The following is a 20082-nucleotide window of genomic DNA, read 5'->3' as shown; positions in this document are numbered from 1 at the left end:
GTGGCTGATTCGGCGGACATAAATTGGGGAAAAAGCGTGGTCTTAGGTGTCTTTGCCAAGCGCCGGAATGTCTGGACACTGCGATAACATCACTTGCCGAACTGATAAACCTTCCAACCTTTCCAAGTCGGTGATATTCAATTGTGAGTGCTGCTCAGACCCATTCAGTTCAATTAAAGCACACCAGTCTCATTGATATACCTGCAGCAACCTCAATTCTTGGCTGCCAAAGCTCCAAACGGTCTTCCGTATTCATCAAATAAGTCCTGCTTCGAAGCTCAATACCTCAACATGGCGGACGATTCAACTGTCGAGAAGACCAAGCAGACGGTAATCCAGCGCTTCCGGGCCTGGGGTGGTAAGTGGCCTACGAATAGCCTGGCGCAACCGTCAAGGCAAGCAATGTCGCAAGTGGTCACTCACTGATGTCGTTTCTCAACCTAGAAAACTCATTCCCACCCACGTTGCTCGCCTCCATGATCACAGCCCAGCACATGCGCCCCTTCCAGTTCTTCCCGATGCTCTTCCCACCCGTGCTGATTTTCTCCAGCTATGCCAACCTACAGGGCTTCAAGACGGACACTGCCGGCATTAGCGCAGCTTTCTCCGGGCTGTATCTGCTTCTCGCAGCCCGCCGTCGACAGCCATTCATGAAGAAGTTTGGTGTTCGGGGCGTCGTGCGCGGTGCGACTATGGGTTTGGCTTTGGTCAACATGGTCGGTGGTGGGCTGGCGTACACTCTAGGTAAGAGGGAAGAGGAAGAGGATGCGTCATGATTAAGGTGCCATAACTATGCGAAGATCGCGTTGCTGTATTGGTGTCGCGAGCTGTCCTGTACAATATGTGTATCAAAAGTGGTTTAGTTGTGCGTTTTGGGAAATAGTTGACCTCAGGTCTCAGTGTCAGTGAATATGGGTTTATGAATTATTCATGCATTATCATTATACAAGTTGGACATAGGCTGTAGGAGTCTCCCTAGTTATTCCGTCTATCTACACTTTGGAATTTCCGGAATACGGGTGCTCCGATAGCACGAACCGCCGCACCTCTTCAGGAACCAAGCAGTCGAGGTCCTGGGGAGCCGATTGCAGCGCCTCGCGGGCTCTAGTTGAACTCACGGGCTGGTCAGTAGGGGTACGACCCTCGACAAGCTGAATCCGCTCGGCCCACTCCCTACGTGCACCCTCGTCATCTCGGTCCCCTCTAGCAAGGGCTGCCACATACCCCAGCTGCTCCTCTCTCCCGCCCCACTCATCGCTCGGCCGCATAGTCACACGCAGCCTGTGCTTTGACAAGAAAGGTCTCAGAGGTTTCAAGGTATGTTCCGGAGGATAGTACTTGGAATTGAAGATCCGGATCAAAGTATCGTAACCCGTAAGATGGACCTGCTCCAGAGGCACAGGGTAAGAATCCGATGTCTCTATGGCAGCAGCTTTATCGATAAAATAGGGCTTTTTTGTGACGCCAATATCAATCAACGGGAGAGTTTCGACAGCATGTGTGAATCCCGAGGCAGCGAAGGCCGGTGCCGATGCGAGGTGGGCACGGAGATCCCGAGCTAACAGCTCCATCATCACGAGCCGGTCTTCGAAGGAAGCTGGCTTGGATGGCTTGTCCGCATTCTGGGTCGCGAGAAGGAGGAGAACGCGAGGGCGGGGCTGGGGATTTTCTAGAAGTGCCGTGGTGACAATGCGGAGGTGGGCGCGGGTGGGGGGATTGAAGGACGAATCTAAGACATAGAGTGTTTCTGATTCTGCGGAGTGATCGGGCGGGATGGTTGTTAAGACCTCGAAGTCTTTGGTTGAGGTTAGAAACCGCTTCAGCAGTGAGGCATACTGGGATCGGAGGGCTTGGAAGGACATGTCAATTGTTTTAACTCCACGTCATAGGTGATCTATAAGGTTCCAAGGTTCAAATGTTGTGATGCGGGATGCAGGTGTCACGATAAGACGTCACCGTCACCGCCTTCGATATCGAGATCGGCATCCCAAGATTTAGATATTTCCAGAAGATGGCTCCAGCATGTGCCATGGTTCACAGAATTGAGATCTCCTCAATTATGAGCAATTCCTAGCAATTTGCTACCAGTCCCTAGCAATTTGCGGAGTTGAGGAGGGGTAGTAGAGACAGGGGCGAAATCTCAAGTAGGATGTTTCATCTTGGAAAGCTTCTCCGTATCGGCATCTCAATTCTGTGCATGACAGGGATGATCCCTCTCCACAAACAAGGCTTTCTGAATTCTCGCTTCGGTGCTACGGGAAATGAAACACTTTGCAAACGAAAGACCCAACCTTGGAAGTACAAGGGCCGTGCTGGTAGCCCTGCCTAGACCTCTTTGATCAATTTCATCCGATACACCCGTGGACGGCAGATTTGATCAATGTGCCCCACCAACTCCAGTATGGACGGCATTTAGAGTGAATTGTGTACATCTTCATCTTTAACAGTATGGGAAATTAGTAGATAGACTACCCCGTGGAGTCCAGAATGCCATCTTTATTTCAAAGACCAATTTATATCCCGAAAAATGGCGGGAAGCGGGGGACCCTGGGACACGGCAGCCTGATTTATGTGAAACCCACGGCCATTGTATTGTGTATCCCGTATTATTACAGCCGAGTAGAGTCGGGGCTGAACATTAGAGCTTTCAATTCCTTTTCCCGTATGTTCCGGACACCTAGCCGTATTGTTCTCTACAATGATCGTCTGGATTCTCGGACTGTGTTTCCCCATTAGCATCTACATTGTAGACGGGCCTATAGAAGTGGCCCCGGATATTGTCAGACTACTCTGATATATACGCGTGCATGTATGTCCGTGCCCTAAAAAGCCGTTTGGGGACATGCTCTCCGGAGTACAAAAGGTACACAACATATTCCATACAACATAAGTTCAATGACCCCCTATTAAGCACTCTATCGAAAATGATATGTCGATAGCCGGTGACGCCACCAACGCCACCTCACCTTAATAGGTCGCTTAAGAGGCTCATAGGCAACAATATCATATGAGATTTTTATGTGAGATTAAAGGTCACAGCCCCGGTGCCCACGGGCTCGGGATAAATGCCAATGGTCCAATGAGATGTCCGTTCCTGAGACAGTGGAGATGCATATATACCGTCGATCCACCGGTATTACCGACATTTAATGGAATGGATTTTAAGATACTCCCGTACTACGGAGGATTTCATAGTATAATATTAAATTAAAATCGATATCGATGATTTAATTTAAGGAAATTAAGGAAATTAAGGAAAATGAGTTAATTACGTGGGCTCTCTTTTCTTCTCTCTTCTCTCTTCTCTACTTCTTCAAGCTTGTTATCTCTTGACTTCTTTTCCTTCTCTGTGAGAAGCCATACGTTCCTTCCCTGCGAATTGATTTCGCACTTTGCTCAGTCGCTCTTTCCTCAACACACTCACTTAAACAACTCGCTAAATTCCCAAGGTCGCTCGCGCATTCTTGCTCTTGACATCTCTCTCATCCCACCTTGACTTTTTCTTGGTATCCACCGTCGTTACCAATAACTTCATCATGGTTGTCTTGAACAAGTTCTCCGTTGCCGTTGTGGCCGCTCTGGCTGCTGTGGGCCAGGCCACTCACGAGGGTCTCCATGCTCGTCGCGTCCTGGCTCGCTCCGTCACCCCTGGTGCCGAAGCTTCGACCTCGACCGTCCTCGTTGTGCCCACTGCTGCCGAGCCAGCTCCTACGGCTTCTTCTTCTTCTGCCGTGTCTGCTCCTGAGGAATCATCCACCGTGCAGTCTTCTTCTGCTCCCTCGGTGGCTTCCAGCTCCATTCCCTCCGTTGCTCCTTCCGTTGCTCCTTCCGTCGTTCCTTCCTCTTCGGTTGTTTCGACCCCTGCTGTGAGCTCCTCTGTGCCTGCTGGCTCTTCTTCGCCTGTCGCTTCTAGCAGCAAGCCTGCGGTCACCCGCACTCCCATCAGCTCCCGCCCTACTGGTCTTCCTACCAAGTCCTCTTCCGGCGTGTCTAGCAGTGTGTCCGCTCCCGCTGGCACTGACGTCCCTGGCGATGGCTCCGTTACTGTGACCTACACTGTGACCTCTGGAACTTCCACTAGCGTCATTACCACTACCATCTCCAAGACTGCCACTCGGGAGCACACCGTCACTGCCGTATGTGCTCTTCTGATATCTTATGCTTTGTAACTTTGAGCTAACTTTGATATAGACCCAGTCTGGCTCTGAAGCCTCGGCCACCGAGTCCGCTGGGGACATCACCCGCACTCGCACTTCTACTATCAACAGCACCAAGACCGAGACCGTCACTATCGTTGAGGTTCCCACTCCCTCCGGTGAGGCCGGCAATGGTTCTGGTTCTGGTTCTTGCGGCGCTGTTACCGTTACTGCTACCGTCACTGAGACTGTGACTGCTGTACGTGTTGCTAATTCCCTTAACTGGCACATCAAAAATTAACATTCTTTTTTTTTTTCTAGGGTGCTACGGAGACCCAGACCCCCGGCAACGGCAACGGCAACGGCAACGGCAACGGCAACGGCAATGGCAATGGCAATGGCAATGGCAACGGTGAGGGCAACGGTGAGACCGTGTCGGAGTCCACTACCCGCCCATACACCAGCTCCACCCGCATTCCCATCACCCGCACTCCTACTCCTTCTTCCAGCGGTTTCGCCACCCGGACTCCTTCCGCTAGCGCCAGCATCAAGCCTATCCCCTCCTCCAGCGGCCAGCCATCGCCCAGCAGCACCCCCACTGGCAAGCCTTCCTTGGCCAACTGGCGCCGCCATTTCATCTAAACAACACACTGCTAAGGTGAGGGGAGGCTCCACCTCCACATGGCAGCGAGTTGCGAGCTTGTTAATGATCTGAGAGAAAGTTCCGATTTCCTTCTACTCGCGCAGAGGCGTGCTGGTACTGTACCTATTTTTGACAAGTTTCGGTACATACGGTTTCGATTTCACTTCTTATTTACGCTCCATTTTTTGCCATGTTTCTTCTTTTCGACTTCTTCTATTCTTGCAATGGTCTTGTCATGCCGGATTGTTCTGGGCCCAAGCTTTCCCTGCCTGCTTGTTTACGTTTTGCAGGCGAACCTCAATTCTAGCCGCGGTCCTCGATCTTCAATACTCCTGGCGTGGCATTTCCTTGCGCTACATTTTTACTCTCCAATGTGAAATTGAGCCATTCACCATTGGACTCGGAACCTTTTCTTTCGTATCGTCTTGACGGGTGGTGACACGTCTGCTTTGAGGACTGGATCTTGCCCCTTTTCTGTTGTGAAGGGAAAAAATCCATCTTGCGTGATCTTTACAGATCTTCATTTTGCGAATGATCTTTGCGTTGTTTTTTCGTCTTCGTGTCTTTCTTTCCGTGTCGAAAGCCGATGCTGTGAGCAATATCGGTATCCAAGGTTAGAAACCCTGAATTGACTTGAGGCATTTGCCTGTTTACCAAAAAAATATCTCTACTTCATTTGTAAGATACGTAAGAATGTAGTGGACGAGGCTCTCTATCCCGGAGAGCTTATAGTAAGGCTTGGCCCGTGACGGACCTGTCGATCAGTGTCGATCTTGGGCTGTGTCAGGAACAACACATAGGGACGTGGATATATAGTATAGTAGAGCTTTGAGTTGATATCTCATGTCATTTGTACATTCGAGAGTATTAATGTACATCAGAATAATATACAGAATTCGAATATCCAGCTTCATTCCTAGAAGGCATGCATCCTCCCATCATCATCCTGCCTGCGCCACTCAGAATGAATGTTGATATCTTTATGGTATCGAATCCAACGCTTCAACCCCTTCCCTCACAACCCGCTCCCGCATAATCTGCCATTCAACCCATGTCACACCCTGCAACAAACAATCCGCCAGATCATCGAGTTTCCCCGGATCAACAGCAGCCACCTCGTTCACCATATCAGACTGAGGGGATACACGCAACGGAGGAATAGATCCACTCTTCAAAGCACGAGACCCCTTCCCTTTCCCCTTCTTCGACGTCTGCGTCTGACCCTGCCATTTCCGCATATACGCACCCGCAACACCATGCAGAGCAGGACACTCGGATTTATCCGCAAGCACTATCTTATTGTCGGCAGCAATACCCAGCTTGTGCTTCTTCATACCCCCTCCCGTCTCCGGGCAAGAATTGGTACCCCGCATCGCAGCAGAAAGCCACCGTCCAACAAGATCGATTTTAGCCTTCTTCACTTCTCGAGCATTGGGTCTCTTCTCCTTCACCTTTCCCCCGATTTCGGATTTTTCCATGTCTCCTTTCCCCGAATCTGATATTCCAGAACCACCTTCAAGCCAATACCTCACTACCCGTCTCGGCTCAACGCCTCGAACAACCAAATCCGCAACTTCCCCGCACCTCTCCTGTCGAAGCGTATGCAGAACAGCGTACAGCATGCCCTCCAACAAGCCAACTCGCAGCGTCCATTCAAGGACGGCACTGCCCCCGCCCGAGCGAAAGCGCTGACGCTCTATGAGCACATGCGTGGGGCGGTATGCAGCTATGAGTGATGAGATTAGGGTGTAGGCATTTGCAGCATAGAGGTCAGGCGAGAAGGAGTCTTTTTCTTTTGAGGATTGGGCGACCTTGGCGGACGGGTCTTTTTCCGTTTCTATTGGGAGATTGGATTGGGATGATTCCATGGCATCACCAGATCCTGATATTGGTTCGGGTTTGATTATACTGGTATTATCCCCGGGTATTAGGTTCAAACTCGATATATCCGAAACAGCGAGTCGGTGCCAGGCCGTTAACTCTGGGAGTTTGGGGTTCGCTGCGTCTATCCCGACACCTGGGGTCCCAGAGCGGGGCACTCGCAGATGCGCGAATGCGAGATTCTGAACCCCCATATCGATACTGAGAATGCTCCATGGTTGCGCAGGATTTGATCTTGACAAGCCTGCCGACTCGGTCTGGGTCTTGGTCTTGGTCTTAGTTGACCGAGTTTTTGTCGACACCAGCCGCAGATCGACCCGTCGATCTTGGCTTAGCCCGGTGGTGGCACTAGCACTGGTACTGGGGTTGGCATTGGGACTACTAGTGATACCCTCTGCAACACCATCCGCGGCAGCCGACAACTGCAACTGCAACTGCGCCTGTGACCGTGAATGCAACGTCAACTCCGCTGCAATACGCTCAATAAGAACACCCTTCGTACCAGATGATTGGATGCCCGTTGCGCGCGCGATGCGCTGCAATTGTGCTGATTTCAAACATGCAAGCCAAGGGTGGGTTGGGGAGTACAGTGCTGCAGTGAGACGCATTGGGGGGTTTGTTTGTGTTTGCTTGCCAAGGGTGGCATTGGGTGCGGGGTCTGGACTTCCTGGTACAGGCACAATCACGAGCACGGTAAATACCGGATTTCCGTGTCTGGCTGTGCGGAAGACCTGTAACGGCAATTTTAGGCTGGATGCATGGGCTTTGGAAGGGGATCTCGGGATTCTTGAAGGTGGATTGCTGATCGGTGCACGGGCCATTGACGTTCGCGGCTACCGTGGCACTGGGTCGGATTGAGTTCGTTACTTCTTGGTATTTCCAGGGTTCTGTTGGGTTTAGTATAGAGTAGACTGTCATTTGTTAGGACCTCTACTAATAGTTGATATAACAAATAAATATTATATGCGCCTTCTATTTCCCAGACAAAATATAACACCGAGAGCCCCTTGTGTCAGTAAAACGGTGTGAATAATAAAACTCCCCCCAATAAGCAGTAAATGCAAGGCGCTGAAAAGCAAGTCAACCGAAACATTCGAAAACAGCAGGTAAAAAATAATAAAAATAACCAACACCGAAAATCCAAAGAGCAAAGAGCAAAAGACCAAAACAAGAGCAGATTATACCAATGCTGGCTGTCCAAGCTCCACCATTGCAATCTCATCTCGGAGGTACAACAACGGAGCCCAAACACGCCAATGCAGCACGCCTATATGAGCAAGACGCATCCCGATACGCTCGATATCCGACTGCTGTGGCGTCAGCACCAGCGAGGAAGTGCTCACTGATCCAGACGCACCCGCAGTTCCAGTCTGTGGCGCAGCAGGACCCAAAGCGGCAGATAGAGGAGCCCGCTGAGACTCACAGATCGCCAACGGTGACAGCGGCAAGAATCTGCGGGCCGCCGCCAGGGTGGTAGCAAGAATCTTGCTACGCATGCTATTTTGGAAGAAGATGAAGAGATCGGTCTCGTTCGAGAGATGCCATTCGAGCGCTTCCTCAATGGGAATAATGACCTCGTCCGCGACGACAGGGTCGAGCTGCAGCGCGGCACATGCAAAGCGGGCAATCTCCAGTGCAATACAGCGCATATTTTGCGTCCAGCGCTTTCCGCCGCGGTGGTCGGGATCGTCGTCGTTGTTATCTGGGTTCCCCGCGACGCGGTTCTCCAGGTCCATGCCGTCTTCCATTAGGGACCAGACGCGTGACCGGAAGGTGGAGTAGGTTTCTTCTGGCGTGGAGAGATACCGCTTGTGTTTGTTGACGTAGGACTCGAAGATGTACCAGGCGATGTCGAGGTTGATTAGGTTTTGAACTGTTGAGCGGAGTTGCCAGAGGCGCTCGGAGTCAAAGAGGAAGGTTTCGGGAAAGTCAACGGGCGGACTGAATTGGAGGAGTTGGGCGGAGATGCCGCGGAACAGGGCTTCGAGGGGTTTAAGAGTGTCTTCTGTTTCTGGGGTTGGAGTTGTTTTTTGGGCTTCCGCATTTGCATCGTCTCGACGGGCTTGTTCGCGCACAGATAGGTACCAGTGGCGGGCGGTTTCGACCTGGAAGCCGCCGCGGTTCATCTTGCCTTGGAAGTATTCTTGGAGGAAGGGGACTGTGTCTTCGATGAGGAGAACGCGGAATGCTCGGATCTGATGGTTGGCGACGTCCTATCAAGCCACGAATTAGTTCGGAACGTTGCAAGAACAGCAAGGGGTAGATATGACATACCAACTTCATCGCCTCTAGGATTGAAAATAATGTTCGCAGGCCGTTGACAATCTCCTGGGGGTCCTGGGAGTGTGAACCCTTTTCGATTTGCTCGACCATAGAATCTGCCCACTCATCTCGCATCGGAGCGCAATGTGTTTTCAGGAGTTTCGCCAGCCATTTGGCCAGCGTGAGCATGTCGAGAACGCCTTTGCGTATTTGCTGCATCAGTAGTGGGACTTCCAAGTTCTGCATGATAGTTGGGTGATCCCGTTCCGGAACAAGGGTCTTGATGACGTCCTGCAATGTCTCGAACAGGGCGGGCAAACGGGGATCGAAGGTGCGTCGAGTACCATCACTCGACTCGACTTCCTCGGTGGTGGCATCGGCAGTCGCAGCATGGTAAGAGTAGATACTGATCTCTGCAGCCAAAGAGTCCCAATAATCGGCGGCTTCTTTCCGCTTGCGTTGGCCCTTCTCTCCGTCTAGGTCAGGCTTGAAGTGCAGGTCGCGGTCGAAGTTGGCGTCCATACGGAGGTTGATGTTGCTCATGATACAGGGCAGATCAAGCTCGCTGAGGGTCTTCTTTGTAACCGGTGGAGATCGCCGAGCCTTGCGCAATAGGCGCAGATCCCGGGACCCTAGTCCCAACTCTTGGGGTATACTGATAGCTTCCGGTGACGGTGAGGGCTCCCGAAGCCGAGTGACAGCAGCTGGTGCCGGCGGTGCAGATTGTCGAGCTCCATGAGGATAGGCGAAGGGTTGTTGACGACGACGGAGAGGATGAATGGAAGATCGGTCGTCACGATTGTGAGAGTCTCGCCCCTCATTCTTGTGATACTCTTTAGAACGACCACCTCCAGCACCATATGCCTCTAGAGGGCCTTCAGCGCCCTCCTCCTGGGTCCGGGCTTCTTTTGTGCCTTGTAGATCCATCGCTAATCACGGTATATCTGAACCTCCCCTGCTCAGACAGTCAGATAAAAGGAAGATTTTGGGGGTGGCAATGGCGAGACCACGCCATGCGCCTAAGCACAGAACAAGGCGAATACGCCCCTATGCAACTCCCACTCACAAATTTAATAACCCCCTGTTTGCCTCAGGCAGGCAGCCAATCCGCAGTCACCGAAAAGTGATGCAAGTGAGCTGTCAATTCCTGTGGAGCCGAGGATTGCTTGGATCTGCGTCGATCGCCTCGTGGTTTCCGATCAGGGGGGTTGCAGGGTAGGGAGGAACTTTGGAAGGTAAAAGGATAGCGGGTGGAAATTAGAATATTGAAACACACCGAAATAAAAAAAAAAGAAGTGTATAAGAATCCGATTAAAAAGAGAATATAAATTCAGAACAAATAGTGTATATGAGATCCCAAAGCAGAAAAGGGCATATACTCTTAAGAGAGCAAACAAGACCAAATTCCCGAGAGTAAAAAGACACAATGGACAAATCAAAGAACGAAAAGAAAGAAAAGAAAGAAAAGGAGTTGGCAAAGCGACCGGGATGAACTGATATAGTGAGTGTTGTATCGCATCTACACCGGATTCGGCTGGACGCAACCAGACATTCCCTATGCTGCTACCCGCGAGCAGCCCCCCCCGACTACTGGGTATATCTCGACATGGTCACATCTTTCCATTTCCGATTGAATCTTGTTATCTGAATTTGATGTCCTAGGAAAAAAAAAGAAAAGGGGGATTAGTCGCCTCACTTTGAACCTTGAAACCAGCACTGGCCACGTGAGAGTCTCCTTTTCTCGGGGAACCACTGGATGCAGTCGAGTTGCGCATTACCAACTACTCCGTACTCCGTACATAGTCCCAGCTTGGCAGAGAAGAGTGCAGAGAGTATGGAGTAAGTAAGTACGAAGTATCGAGGAGAGATGAAGCAGGGCCCCTCTCGTCGAGATCGGAATGTTTTTGGTTCATGTCTTGGCAACTTGATGCCTGATTGCCTAATTATCTTATGCCTGATAAACAAGGCCTTAATATTCCTTGGCAACCCTGTACTTCGCCTACCTTCACCACTTAACTCCCACCAATTGATACTCACTTTCATCTCGGATCTGAATAAAATCACCGTGATTCAGGAGGCATCTACTGCTTATAGACGGATATCAGCTCCGTGGATCTTCCAACTCCACTGGCCATGTCTTTGGCCACAATAACCCCACCGGCCTTATTGACACCCAAATCTGGCTCAACAAATGCCCGCTCAATAGCTCAATAACGCCACCATGTCTAAAAAGGAAGAGATAAAAAGGAAACATGATTTCCACGTGGAATCTGATCTGCATGATCATCCTACATCTTTACTACGCAATATCATCTCGATTACTTGCCGAAGGGAAAGGATCATCATAGCTGGACAAAGCGCGAGTTCCAATCATGAATATCTCCGCACTGCTATACTTCTTTAATGTCCTATGGGCAGCCCTTGGCTTTGTTCTCTCACGAGCAATTGCTTCATACAATACTGCACGGTTCGAAGTACATTCCTTGCCGGGCGTTTCGGACCTTCCACCCAGCTGGGCTGGTCGCCTTCCGGTTCCGGGGACGGCAGATGGAAATGAGATATTCTTTTGGCTATTCCAGTCAGAGCAACCGGCATATGATGACAATTTGATCAGTAAGTCTGAATAGGACAGGACATGCAAAGGTGGTTGCTAACAGAGTTGTATAGTTTGGTTCAATGGCGGCCCTGGTTGCTCATCCTTGATAGGTCTAACGACCGGCAATGGACCCATTACGTTTGATGGCAATTCAACTGAATTCATTCGCAACCCACACTCGTGGACAAAGCTGGGCAATGTCCTTTACGTTGATCAGCCCGTCGGCACTGGCTACTCCACAGCCAGCTTCCCTTACCCGGTTAAGGACAATGACCGGGTAACGACGGACTTTACGCAGTGGCTGCGTGGCTTCTTCGAATACTTCCCGCACCTCCAGAAAAAGCAGATCCACTTAATGGGGGAGTCATATGCAGGCATCTACATACCCTATTTTGCATCAGAGCTTCTCGAGGGTAAAGATTCTCTGCCTCTCGATGTTCGTTCGATGTCCCTTGGTGATGGATCTTGGGGAAATGGGGCAGCCATGGCGGCTGTTGCAATGGGCAAATATCTCAGGTCACAGTTGGGCCTCCTTCAAATTCCCGAAGACGTTCTATCTGTCTTCGACGAGGCGGACGAAACCTGCGGCTTCAACGACGTGCTAGCAGAATCGACCATATACCCTCCCGAGGCTAGGATTCATATCCCCGGAAACCCAGAGTACTTCAACCTCCGACGTCGAGATCTAGCAAGTGCCGTCAACGCGGCATGCGATATCTCACCCACAACCCCGGAAGAAGTCCGCACCTCGATCTTCAACTCAACCTGCTACGGCCCCTGCGCCGTCTTCTCAACAGCAAGTGACTACCTAACAGCCGTCTCCGCCAACCGCACAACCCGTGGCTGCTTCGACATCTACGACATATCCCACGACTGCAGCGCCGTTTCAGAGCTCCCACTGATGGCAGAGTACTTCGGCCGTGCAGATGTCCAGACCGCCCTGCATGTTGATAACAGCGGACTTTACAGCGCCTGCAATTCCACAATCTTAAATACGCTCCTCTCAGTGCCCTCGCCCGTGCCACCGGAGTACTTCATCCTCCCATCTCTGGTTACCAACCACAACATCTCGCTCCATATCTACTCAGGCGAGTGGGATATGTTGATCAACCACTTTGGCGCGGAACTCTCGCTGCAGAATATGACGTGGCGTGGTGCGCAGGGCTTCGCGCAGAAGCCGAGTAAGCCGTTCTTTGCTGATAATGCTGCGCCGTCGGCGACCAAGCAGCTTCTGCTCGAGCATACGCCCGCGTCTACTACGCTGTCGACCGCCACTCCCACTGCTGCTGCTGTGGGTACGTGGACTGAGGAGCGTGGTGTGTCGTATCATCTATTCCGTGAGGCTGGCCATAGTGTCTTTGTGAACAAACCACGCGAGATGTTTTCGTATGTGAGGGATGTGGTTGTTGCTCCGAGGGCTGGTTGATTAGGGCGGCTTTGGGCGTTGGGGCTGGCGAATATTGGGCGTTGGTAATCGAGATCGGTTTAGAACATGTACTTTTTTTTAGAATTTATTCCTATTTTCGAAATTCAAGGTCAAGTTAGTATTTGATTAAATGGGTCATGCCGGACTCGTAACAATAACGGTAATGGAAAGCTTTCGGACGATGTCGACAAAAATAGTTGCATCATATAAGAAAATCACCAAAAGCAATGTGATCTCTGGGTTCAAACGGAGTTTTTTCGTCATGCCTTTGTTTCTTCGAATAAAATAGAAATATCAAACCAATTACTTACTGCAGTATCACGCTCTCTTCCAAGAGATATACATCCACATTTGGTTCGTTATACCAATTATTTTGAGTGTTTCGGCCGAAGTACTTGATTTCTACATGCCATCTAGGAGGAATACCTTGATAGTATTTATACTCAGTTCAGTAAACAGCAACGATAGTATTACATTCAATACTCTAATCGAGTTGTCCTCGTAGTATGCCGTCTCCCGTCTAGAACGACCACAATGTTACTAGATCTAGATCTCCATTGTAGACAAGCACATGGATAATATTACGATGGTAGAACATGTATGTATCAAGAGCAATTTTTAGTCGAACTTACGTCGGACTGGTCAATAGGTATTGATCGGCGGTCATCATGAACCAGCATGAGTCATGATGTATCACGATGACCTTGGGAGGGCCCTCAACTATATGCTTGGTTTATATGTCAATACCCCTTCGACGGAATGGTGAAAAGAGTCTGATGATTCTACTTGGTTACTTCATGCAGTTATTGAAAGCATCGAAAAGTGCAGTTACCTGGCTGCAACAAGCATTAGGGCTTTTAGAGTACTGGCCAAAAAGAAAGGTCTCCAAAGCGAAAAAGAAGCTGGATGAACGTCGTACTGCCACATATAAACACACAAGGGCAGAGATTGAGGAGACCTGGTTAGGGTTGTGGGAAAGGGAAATAGCGAGGTTCGATTGGCTGGTCTCCATTAAGCAGAGCAAAATCATGCATACCCCTATGGCAGAGCAGAGGAAAGCCGTGGATGCGTGGATCGCGAATGGGCGGCAGGAGACCCCAACTGTTGACCTTCCTGGGACGAGATGCGTCGCTGTCGCCTGATTGACTCAGAGGCCGTGACCACTGCCAGATAGTTTACTCTTCTTTCTTTTGATGCAATTGAACTATTTCACCTGTTGGTTATAGTAATTTTAAATCTAATTATATTCGATAAAGGTATATGTGCGAGTTTCAACCAGAGAGTTGAACCTGATGTGGGAAGCGAGGCAACAGCCTATTTAAATATGTGAAAATCGTGTGAGAAAAGCACTACCTAGGTATAGCTGATCCTTGTAGTGACCGAAGTTCTCTAATGAGTGAAGGCGGTCCGAAACATCCCTGTCTCGCTAATATGAGTCATTTTTGTGCCACGTTCATGTTATTAGAGACAATACCCCAAGCATTGAATCGAATCGAATCTCCCTTCACTAGTTGTACGGAGTATACTCGGAATTCAACATGGCTGATCCACTGACCAGATATACCCACTCAGCCGCCTTTGATATAGGGAAATTGCCGGTCAGCGATATCCATACTCTACATTATGAGCAATACGGCAGACAAGATGGGAAGCCAGGTAAGATACCTTTGATAAAGTAGACAATTTACCCGATTCCGCGTACTCGATTATCATTGACCACACCTTGAGAACGTCTGAAAAGCTTGAATGGCAAATATAATAACGTCACTAGTCCTCTACCTCCACGGCGGACCCGGCGGGCATACCTCATACAGCAACACACAGTACTTCAACCCAGCCATCTACCGCGTGGTGCTGTTCGACCAACGCGGTGCCGGGAAATCAACCCCCGCAGCCGAACTACGCGAGAATACAAGTCAACACCTGGTTTCAGATATTGAAGTGCTACGCAAGCACCTCCAAATCACGAAATGGCATCTCGTCTTCGGTGGTTCGTGGGGTTCAACCCTGTCTTTGCTTTATGCACAAGCCTACCCGGAGATGGTTGGTTCCCTGATACTGCGGGGGATATTCACTGTCAGGAAATCTGAACTCGAGTTCTCGCGTGGATCCATTGGCGCAGCAAATATCTTCCCTGAAGCCTACGAAGCATTTGTCAATTATCTCCCTGAAAAGGATCGGGACAGACTGAATGAAGCGTACTATGATCTCCTTGTTTCGGAAGATTACGAGACAAGAGTTGCAGCAGCGAGAGAATGGAATAGGTGGGATTTAAGTATTGGGACTTTGAGACCGGAGCCTGAGGCTTTCGCTCAATTGGAAGATGACGCGTGGGTGCTTGCTCATGCGAGGCTCGAGGCGCATTACTTCATGAACGGAGGCTTCCTGGAAGAAGATCAGATTCTCAAGGGGGAGAATTTGAGGCGGATTAGCCATATTCCGAGTCAGTTACTTCCTACTCTTGGACAAAATATTGTGTCTTGAGCTGGGCTAACTCATCAATTATAGCCACTATTATCCAGGGCCGCTATGATATTGTCTGCCCGCCGCAGACAGCTTGGGATCTGCACAAGGGCTTGCCGGACTCGCGGTTGTTTTGGACTCCTGATGCTGGTCACAGTCCTAGTGTTAGTACACTATCTGCCTTTGTTTGACCTGGTTTCTGAGACATGGCCATGCTAACCTCTTCCTAGGAACCTGGAACGCGGGCCAAACTGTTCGAGGTCTGTGACGAGTACGCCGAGCTTGACTTTACTCACTGAGAGTGGTTGGATAATTGGCTACATCCCCTGTTTCTGTCCATACGACATTCCAAGGTTCTCATCGCAGTTCTCCCACAATATAAGAACTAATTTAACATGCTACTCGTACATTAGAAGAGCAAGCATTCTCACTCCAAATCACAGAAAAGCTACAAGAAACACGAAATATTGTAAATTGTAATATTGACAACTGATTCTACACGACAATAGAAACAGTAGGTCAAATTCGACAATGCAAATTTGACCAAGCAAGGTTGTAGAGCTTGCTGTGTGTGGAAAACCACACAATGTTGAAATGGTAAAGCCAGCACCAACCGAATATCACAACGGAAGTAGGTCATGATGTCGGCCAGCGCCAGAAATAAATCGTCAGTCATGTTGAAACTCCAGGCCCGCTTTTGGTATCCTCTAGAAAACCCGTTGAAACCCATATGTTGAACTTTTGGTATCATCGTCGTAACTCATCAATAAAGAAAACTCCTACCGAGGCGACAGGTTGATTGTCGCCTCCTCATTAAATTAATGGTAAATTGAAAGAATTTACTGCGCGTACTTCTGGCGGAAGTACTTGGCAGCGTTGACCATCTGTTTGTGTTTGATCAGCATTTTGTACCTCATTTTCAAGGAAATTGCCACTTCTTACCGCGGTGAGAGCCGCCTTGGTCTCGGGCCAGCCACGAGTCTTGAGTCCACTGTAAAAAGAAGCATATTAGCACCAACAACCAAAAAAAATTCGAATTTCGAGTCAGGATGACGAACCACTAGATGATATGTTAGTAAAAAAGTATATAGCAGGAGGGTGGGGAATTTACGCACATCAGGGTTGCACCATAATTGCTGAGGAGTCAAGTATGCCAGCATCTCCTCGATGCGGTCCTTGATCTCCTGCTCGGTGGGAACACGAGGGGAGTGAATATCGTAAACGCCGGGGCCAATGTGGCGAGGGTAGGCCTCGTCGATGAAGACCTTGAGGAGCTTAGCATCGGACTTGCTGTTCTCAATGGACAGAACATCGGCATCGAGAGCGGCAATGGCGTGGAAGAAGTCCTGGAACTCAGAGTAGCAGAAGTGGGAGTGGATCTGAGTGCCATCAGTGACACCAGCGGTGGAGAGCTTGAAGGAGTCAACAGCCCACTTGAGGTAGGCGACGCGAGCGTCACCAGCGCGGAGGGGCAGACCCTCACGGAGAGCGGGCTCGTCGACCTGGATCACAGCGATGCCAGCGGCCTCGAGGTCAACAACCTCGTCGCGGAGGGCGAGAGCAAGCTGCTGAGCCTGGACAGATTGGTGGACATCGTCACGGGGGAAAGACCACCGCAGGCAAGTGATAGGACCAGTGAGCATGCCCTTCATGGGCTTGGGGGAGATGGAAGCAGCGAACTTGGACTCCTTGACGGTCATAGGGGCGGGACGAGAGATGTCACCGACAATGATAGGGGGACGCACGCAGCGGGAGCCGTAGGACTGAACCCAGGCGTGGGTGGTGAAAACGTAACCAGTGAGGCGCTCACCGAAGTACTGCACCATGTCGTTACGCTCCGGCTCACCGTGGACGAAGACATCGAGATCAAGCTCCTCCTGGATCTTGACAACATCCTGGATCTCCTTCTCGATGAACTTCTCGTACTCTTCCGGAGTGATCTCACCCTTGGTGAACTTGTTACGCTGGATGCGGATCTCCTTGGTCTGGGGGAAGGAACCAATGGTGGTGGTGGGGAAGAGAGGGAGCTTGAGGGTCTTGGTCTGCTCAGCGTAACGCTCAGGGAAGGCGGACTTGCGGTTGTGCATCTCAGGAGTGACCGAGGCCTGGCGGGCCTTGACAGCGGGGTCGTTGGTGCGGGCGGAGGAGGCACGGGCCTGAACAGACTTGGCGTTGGCCTCGAGCTGCTCGCGGACAGCGGCGGGGCCTTCGGTGACAGCCTTGGCGATCACGACAACCTCGGCGGCCTTCTCAACAGCGAAGGAGAACCAGTCGCGGACCTCAGCATCAAGGGCCTTCTCGCTGGCGAGAGTGTGGGGGACGTGAAGGAGGGAGCTGGAGGTGGCAACAATGACACGGTCCTTGCCGAGCTTCTGAATAGCGTTCTCGACCTTCTCAATGGCGGCCTTGAAGTTGGTCTTCCAGATGTTACGGCCGTCGACAATACCGGCGGAGAGGACCTGCTTAGGGCCGAGAGCGGCGACGACAGCGTCGAGCTGCTCGGGGTTGCGGACCAGGTCGATGTGAATAGAGTGGAGGCTCTGCAGGTCGGCGAGGACATTGATGTTGTGGACGATGTCACCGAAGTAGGTGGCGAGAGTGATGCGGGGACCCTGGGCACCGAGGGCACCAATCTTCTCGTACGCAGGCTTGAAGGCGGCCTTGGACTTCTCAGCAAGGTCGAAGACGAGGACGGGCTCGTCAATCTGGACATCCTCGGCACCAGCGGCCTTGAGCTTGGACAGGAGCTCGACGTAGAGAGGAAGGAGCTTGTCAAGCAGAGAGATCGGGTCAACGGTCTGGTCACGGTCGGCCTTACCGAGAGTCAAGAAGGAGACGGGACCAAGGATGACGGGGCGGGTGGTGATGCCAGCGGCCTTGGCCTCAAGGAACTCAACAACGGGCTTGGGCTCGGCAGCGAGCTTGAACTCCTGGTTGTCCTGGAGAGTGGGCTTCACGTAGTGGTAGTTAGAGTCGAACCACTTGACCATTTCCTGTTGATTGAGTCAGCCTACTGAATCTGGACACGTATATTGTAATCATTTGCACATACCAGACTGGGAACATCAATGCCCTCCTTCTGGAGACCACGGCCCATGGCGAAGTACTCATCGAGAGGGTTGAGGTTGTACTTGGAGTAACGCTCGGGGATGGTTCCGAAAAGCTGGTGGTGGTCGAGGACCTGATCGTAGAAGGCGAAGTCGTTGCTGGGAATGACATCGACACCGGCATCCTTCTGGATCTTCCAGTGCTCCAGACGAAGACGCTTACCCTCAGCGAGGAGCTCATCGCGGGAGATCTTGTCAGCCCAGTAAGCCTCGGTGGCCTTCTTGAGGTCACGGAGTCTTCCCATGCGGGGGAAACCCAGAATAGATCTATCCACGTAGTCAGCAACTGTCCCAGCAACTGCTCATAAGAGAATCGAGAAAACATACGATTGAACCATTCTGATGGATGTGTGTGAAAAGGGGGAAAGAAGGAGGGGGCCTCAAGGATAGAATTTTCACAAATCCGATTCCTTTGAGAGAGTGAGTGAGAGAAGGAAAGGGAAAAGGTCTGGGAAATGTCGAAAGAAATATGGAGGGGGAGGAAATACACACTAATCCCAATGGAGGATTGATCCACATTCAAGTTGGAGGGGCATCAATACGGTATGATACATGGTCCAGTACCTCCACGTACCCCTCTTGTACCTGGAATCCACAGTTTTTGGGCAGAATATGTGGAAAGTTGTGTAATTTACTGTTATTTTCAGTCCTCCGCCAGTATCAATACCCCATGATCTCCGTGATCGGTCCCCCAATGGATGATCACGCCATTGAGACACCGATAAGGCCTCTGCAGATTGTTTACGACTATTGCCAATTAGTGCTTTTTCTTTCCTTTTTTTTTTCAGCGAGGGCCTTATGTATCTATCGTATGTCGTATACACAAATCTATAATTTTTCTCGATTAATGAGCGGTCAAGACCACTAGAAGTACATCAAAATGCGGAACTCTCAGGGAGTACGGGGCAACCGCTGTGTGACACGCTGTCAATTGACCCCGCCACTTAACCTGCAGGACAAGCTGAATTGATACTACATATGTACCTAGCGAGCAATGAGTTGACAGCTTCATTTCTTCCGTACGAAGTAATTTTCTAGTCAATTCCTCATGATTCCCTCCATTTTCCTTCTAAAAAGATAATAATGACTCAGAACATCCCCTAACAAACCCCGGTGTCGGGTTCCATTCAAGCAATTGATCGGCCCACGTGATATCCTGATAGGAAAAAATTAGTTGAGCATGAATGGATGGGTTTTTTTTTCCGTAAAGGGAAAAACAGAAAGTCATTGTGAAGCGCCAAGCCTTCAAAAGACAGAGAAAAATAGACCATTATGATCTTTCCTCGATGTTGTTGCCCTTGATACATTGAACTCCCCGCAAAATGTTCGGAACAGCGAACATCAGGCCCAGAACTCCGATGGAGTTTCCGTGACTAATGAAGATGATTGTGACCTCCGAAGGCTTGGCTATCGCTCTGTCTTCGTCCGAGGCTAGGGCTCATTCAACAATTTGGCCTGCTCCTTCTAGGCCTTGAATTGCGTTGGGGGAACCCTTGTGCTTTTCTGTATCGCCCTGGAGGCCGCCCGCCTGCTATGCATCTTCTCCGTTTCCCGCCGCAGGGTCAGCT

At 50.5% G+C, this 20082-nt stretch overlaps 7 protein-coding genes across 7 annotated transcripts; 4 read left to right on the top strand and 3 right to left on the bottom strand.

Moving 5' to 3' along the window:
• Positions 1-291: 291 nt before the first annotated feature.
• On the top strand, positions 292-776 carry N7525_004496 (uncharacterized protein; the record flags this gene model as incomplete). Its single annotated transcript, XM_002565714.1, has 2 exons — positions 292-358; positions 445-776. 2 exons carry the CDS (start codon positions 292-294, stop codon positions 774-776), a joined length of 399 nt encoding a protein of 132 aa, XP_002565760.1.
• Positions 777-992: 216 nt separating this feature from the next.
• Positions 993-1862, bottom strand: N7525_004495 (nicotinate-nicotinamide nucleotide adenylyltransferase; the record flags this gene model as incomplete). Its single annotated transcript, XM_002565715.2, has 1 exon — positions 993-1862. The coding sequence occupies one exon, from the start codon at positions 1860-1862 to the stop codon at positions 993-995; it is 870 nt and encodes a 289-aa protein (XP_002565761.1).
• A 1674-nt stretch (positions 1863-3536) lies between these two features.
• N7525_004494 (uncharacterized protein) lies at positions 3537-4778 on the top strand (the record flags this gene model as incomplete). Its single annotated transcript, XM_002565716.2, has 3 exons — positions 3537-4136; positions 4192-4395; positions 4458-4778. 3 exons carry the CDS (start codon positions 3537-3539, stop codon positions 4776-4778), a joined length of 1125 nt encoding a protein of 374 aa, XP_002565762.1.
• Positions 4779-5759: 981 nt separating this feature from the next.
• N7525_004493 (uncharacterized protein) lies at positions 5760-9849 on the bottom strand (the record flags this gene model as incomplete). Its single annotated transcript, XM_002565718.2, has 3 exons — positions 5760-7493; positions 7845-8873; positions 8935-9849. 3 exons carry the CDS (start codon positions 9847-9849, stop codon positions 5760-5762), a joined length of 3678 nt encoding a protein of 1225 aa, XP_002565764.2.
• Positions 9850-11294: 1445 nt separating this feature from the next.
• On the top strand, positions 11295-12944 carry cp9 (putative serine carboxypeptidase; the record flags this gene model as incomplete). Its single annotated transcript, XM_061213036.1, has 2 exons — positions 11295-11535; positions 11590-12944. The coding sequence occupies 2 exons, from the start codon at positions 11295-11297 to the stop codon at positions 12942-12944; spliced, it is 1596 nt and encodes a 531-aa protein (XP_061070057.1).
• Positions 12945-14482: 1538 nt separating this feature from the next.
• On the top strand, positions 14483-15706 carry N7525_004491 (uncharacterized protein; the record flags this gene model as incomplete). The annotated part of the gene is made up of 4 exons (XM_002565721.2): positions 14483-14600; positions 14716-15387; positions 15453-15571; positions 15638-15706. 4 exons carry the CDS (start codon positions 14483-14485, stop codon positions 15704-15706), a joined length of 978 nt encoding a protein of 325 aa, XP_002565767.2.
• Positions 15707-16246: 540 nt separating this feature from the next.
• N7525_004490 (5-methyltetrahydropteroyltriglutamate--homocysteine S-methyltransferase) lies at positions 16247-18852 on the bottom strand (the record flags this gene model as incomplete). The annotated part of the gene is made up of 6 exons (XM_061213035.1): positions 16247-16291; positions 16350-16398; positions 16466-16467; positions 16523-18400; positions 18460-18781; positions 18842-18852. 6 exons carry the CDS (start codon positions 18850-18852, stop codon positions 16247-16249), a joined length of 2307 nt encoding a protein of 768 aa, XP_061070056.1.
• Positions 18853-20082: the final 1230 nt, after the last annotated feature.

This window comes from Penicillium rubens, assembly GCF_028828025.1.
Source record: "Penicillium rubens strain IBT 27055 chromosome Unknown utg000002l_segment0_segment0, whole genome shotgun sequence".
NCBI lineage: Eukaryota > Fungi > Ascomycota > Eurotiomycetes > Eurotiales > Aspergillaceae > Penicillium > Penicillium rubens.
This window is presented reverse-complemented; position numbering and strand designations above follow the sequence as displayed.